General features: G+C 36.2%; 1 protein-coding gene across 1 annotated transcript; it reads left to right on the top strand.

Annotated features, from left to right (window-relative positions):
- The first annotated feature begins 635 nt into the window (after positions 1–635).
- Positions 636–3,608, top strand: LOC123218232 (pentatricopeptide repeat-containing protein At4g21300-like). The gene has a single exon (XM_044639527.1). The coding sequence runs from the start codon at positions 902–904 to the stop codon at positions 3,434–3,436; it is 2,535 nt and encodes an 844-aa protein (XP_044495462.1). The 5' UTR covers positions 636–901; the 3' UTR covers positions 3,437–3,608.
- Positions 3,609–4,248: the final 640 nt, after the last annotated feature.

Below are 4,248 nucleotides of genomic sequence, written 5' to 3' on the forward strand. Positions count from 1 at the left end.
CAATTAGTTCAGTCAGTTTATTAGGGATCTAATAGCCAACCTAATCTAAATCAAGTTTTATTTAAACAATTATCATTTGACTGGATTTACTCAATGGTTAAACTACAACACTAAAACGAGGTCAAATTTTGTAATTATTGAAACTCAAGCCAACACAACTAAATTCAATTTTGATAAATGTAAAGTGGATTTCATAATTGAGAATTATATAGTTAAAATTGTTTTAAATATTATTCTAATAATTATTTAAATGAATCACTAATTCAACATTCAGTAGAAATGGTTTAGGGTCATGCGAGCTTGTAGACTAACATTTCTTGAAAATTTAGGAATCGTGCTAATGCTTGTGAATAAAATAGGTGATGTCAAGACCTCTTAAAAAAGGTCATGAGTCCGCAAATAGAACCCACAAAATTTAAAATTTTTTTTAAAATTATTATATTTTGATAGATTAACTTATAAAAACACATATAAAAATATGAGCCGTCATATTATGAGTCTTGAGGTTTGGTGGGTGGATACGAACTATTAAGACTTTAATTTTTATAGGTCTCGACAAGATATGACCTATGATATATTAGACCTTATCATCTTAAACCTGATACAGCACAATTCAAACAATTACGACCTTTAACCGTCAATCAAACCAAGATAGACCAGATTGACCCGTTAACATTGGTGCTAACAGCTAATTTTTCATATGAAGTTTCATTTTCTTATGAATTTTGAATGAAAAGTTACTTATATAATTAGTTGCTCAGATTTTCTAATATCCTGTCTTTTGCTTCCCTCCCCGCCATTTACCGTTTAAACTTTAAAATTGCTAGCTTCTTGCACAACAAACTCGCAAATACTCGACAGTTCCTTCAATCAAGATGCTCTGTAATTTGTGCAAGTCATAATGTACCAAAGAATCAGAATTATCATTCCATCACACGATTTTATTTTTTCATTTAAACCCAAATTCATACACGCAATCACAAACTCTAAACCCTTTTGTCAAAACACCAAAACTCCACTGGCAACTCATTTAGGGTCAATCTTAGAGGCTTTTTCTGATTACCCTTTTGCTCTTCAACGAGCTAATAAACAAGTCCATGCCCAGTTCATTGTCAATAAAATCAGCACCAATGCTTCACTGGGTGCAAAGATTTTGGGTATGTATGTTCTTTGTGGGAGTTTTGTTGATGCCATTAACTTGTTTTATTGTCTTGAATTGACGACTAGTTTGCCTTGGAATAGGATGATCAGAGTGCTTGTTCAAATGGGTTGGTTTGATTTTGCCTTCTTGTTTTATTTTAAGATGTTGAGTTTTGGAGTTGTTCCTGATAACCATACTTTTCCTTCTGTGATTAAAGCTTGTGGTTCTTTGGATGATGTTAGATTAGGGAGAATCGTTCATGAAACGATTCGTGAACTGGGTTGTGAGTTTGATGTGTTTGTGGGGAGTTCTTTGGTTAAGTTCTATGCAGAGAAAGGCTGCATTGATGAGGCGCGTTGTTTGTTTGATGAAATGTCTGAGAGAGATTGCGTTTTGTGGAATGTGATGCTTAATGGGTATGTAAAATCTGGGGAACTAGGTAATGCTATTAAGTTGTTTAAAGAAATGAGAAGAAGTGAGATTAAACCGAATTCTGTGACATTTGCTTGTGTTTTGTCCATCTGTGCTGTGGAAGGAATGATTGAGTTTGGTATGCAACTTCATGGTTTTGCAGTAGGTTGTGGACTGGAGTTTGACTCGCCTGTGTCTAATTCACTGTTGACTATGTATTCGAAGTGTGAGCAGCTGTCTGATGCATGTAAATTGTTTGAACTGATGCCTCTGATTGATTTGGTGACGTGGAATGGGATGATTGCTGGACATGTACAAAATGGGTTTATGGGTGAGGCTTTAGATTTGTTTTCTAAGATGATATCTTCTGGTGTCAAACCAGACCCGATCACCTTTTCAAGTTTTCTTCCTTCAGTTGCTGAATTAGCAAGTCTTAAGCAAGGTAAGGAAATTCATGGTTATATAATACGAAATGGTGTGCCTTTGGATGCATTCTTGAAGAGTGCACTTATTGATTTGTACTTAAAGTGCAGGGATGTGAAAATGGCGTGCAAGATTTTTAACTTGAGCTCCACAAGTGATGTTGCAATGTGCACAGCAATGATTTCTGGCTTTGTACTTAATGGGATGAACAGTGATGCTTTAAAGAAATTTCGGTTTTTAATTCATGAAAACATGACTCCAAATGCTGTAACCCTAGCAAGTATATTACCGGCAATAGCTGGTTTGGCTGCTCTGAAATTGGGAAAGGAATTACATGGTAATGTCTTGAAGAACGGGCTTGATAGGAAATGCCAAGTAGGAAGTGCAATTGCAAACATGTATGCAAAGTGTGGAAGACTGGATCTTGCTCATAAAATTTTTGGAGGAATGTTAGAAAAGGATGTTATTTGTTGGAATTCAATGATCACAAGTTGTTCCCAAAATGGCAGACCAGAGGAGGCCATTGATCTTTTTCGTCAAATGGGGTTGGAAGGAATGAAATATGACCATGTGAGCATATCAGCTGCTCTTTCTGCTTGTGCAAACTTACCTGCACTGCATTTTGGGAAAGAAATTCATGGTTTCATGATCAAAGGTTCTTGCCGCTTTGATCTCTTTGCAGAGGGTGCACTGATAGACATGTATGCTAAATGTGGAAAGCTAGATTTTTCCCGTGCCGTGTTTGACATGATGGGGGGAAAGAATGAAGTGGCATGGAATAGCATCATTGCTGCTTATGGAAGCCATGGACACCTTAAGGAATCTCTTGCTCTTTTCCATGAAATGTTGGAAAATAAAATTCAGCCTGATCATGTCACCTTTCTTGCAATAATCTCTGCTTGTGCCCATGCTGGCCAAGTTGATGATGGAATTCACTACTTCCATTGCATGACCCAAGAATATGGTATCCCAGCTCATCTGGAGCATTATGCATGCATGGTAGATTTGTTTGGGCGTGCAGGTCGTTTGGATAAAGCATTCGAAACTATAAATAGTATGCCATTTTCACCAGATGCAGGTGTATGGGGAACATTGCTAGGAGCATGTCGGGTCCATGGCAATGTTGAGCTAGCTGAATTTGCTTCAAAACATCTTTTTGATTTGGACCCTCAAAACTCTGGCTACTATGTGTTGCTTTCAAATATACACGCTGATGCCGGACAGTGGGGAAATGTGCTTAAGATAAGATGTATGATGAAAGAAAGAGGAGTTGAAAAGGTTCCAGGGTACAGCTGGATTGAGGTTAACAATACAACTTATATGTTCGTCGCTGCCGATGAAAGTCACCCTGAGTCTGCTCAGATCTATAAATTGCTAAAGAGTCTTCTTATTGAGTTGAGAAAAGAGGGTTATGTTCCTCAACCCTATCTTCCAATGCATCCACAAACCTTAAAGTTGTGATTACTGGAGAATGGCCACTTCTTCTCTTCTGGTCACCAAAGCAATGTTCTTCCATCAAACTAAGGTACTGCACATCCATCTACTCGAACCATTTTTTTTATTTATAAACTTGTAAATTCTATGTTCAACTGTAATATTATGTTGAAAATATATATAAATTTCGTTCAGATTCTTTTATCTTAGCAAACATGAGATCTAGTCTTGTTAATAGAAAGTTAACTTTTAGGAACATGACAAGAACTACCAAAAATTGATAACAACTGAGATCACATGTAATCAGATTTTTCAAGCCAGGTTAGATAATGGATTAAACTTATAAACAGATTTTCTGGGTACATAAGAATAACTTTGTTATCAATAATTAGATTAAGAGTGGATTTGAGTTGAGCCTAACTCAAAGAAGGGCCAATTTGAGCTTAGCTTGAATCTAGAATCAAGTTTGAGCTTGACTCGCTTGATTTGGTGAATAATAATGTTAGAGAAGGTGAACATTAATGCTAGAGAAGAAGAAAAAATATTAGAGAAGAAAAAAAGAATTGCTAGTGAAGCGAGATTTGACACAAGTGTCAATTGTAAGTTGAGCTCGAGTTTAACTAGAGAAAGTCTTTTAGCTTGAGTTTGACTTGTTTGAGCCAAACTGCGAGCTGAGCCTAGGCTAACTTGGCTCGAATCTACTTCTAAGTTAAATACTCAGGTTTCTTTTCTAACAGGATAATCTTAACTCAAACAAATCTAAAGAAAACTTTTAGTGAATGATACAAACATTCATGCGACTAAACTCTTTCCTCTTAAACTTAATCTAATACTTTACA

This window comes from Mangifera indica, chromosome 6 (assembly GCF_011075055.1).
Source record: "Mangifera indica cultivar Alphonso chromosome 6, CATAS_Mindica_2.1, whole genome shotgun sequence".
Lineage (NCBI taxonomy): Eukaryota > Viridiplantae > Streptophyta > Magnoliopsida > Sapindales > Anacardiaceae > Mangifera > Mangifera indica.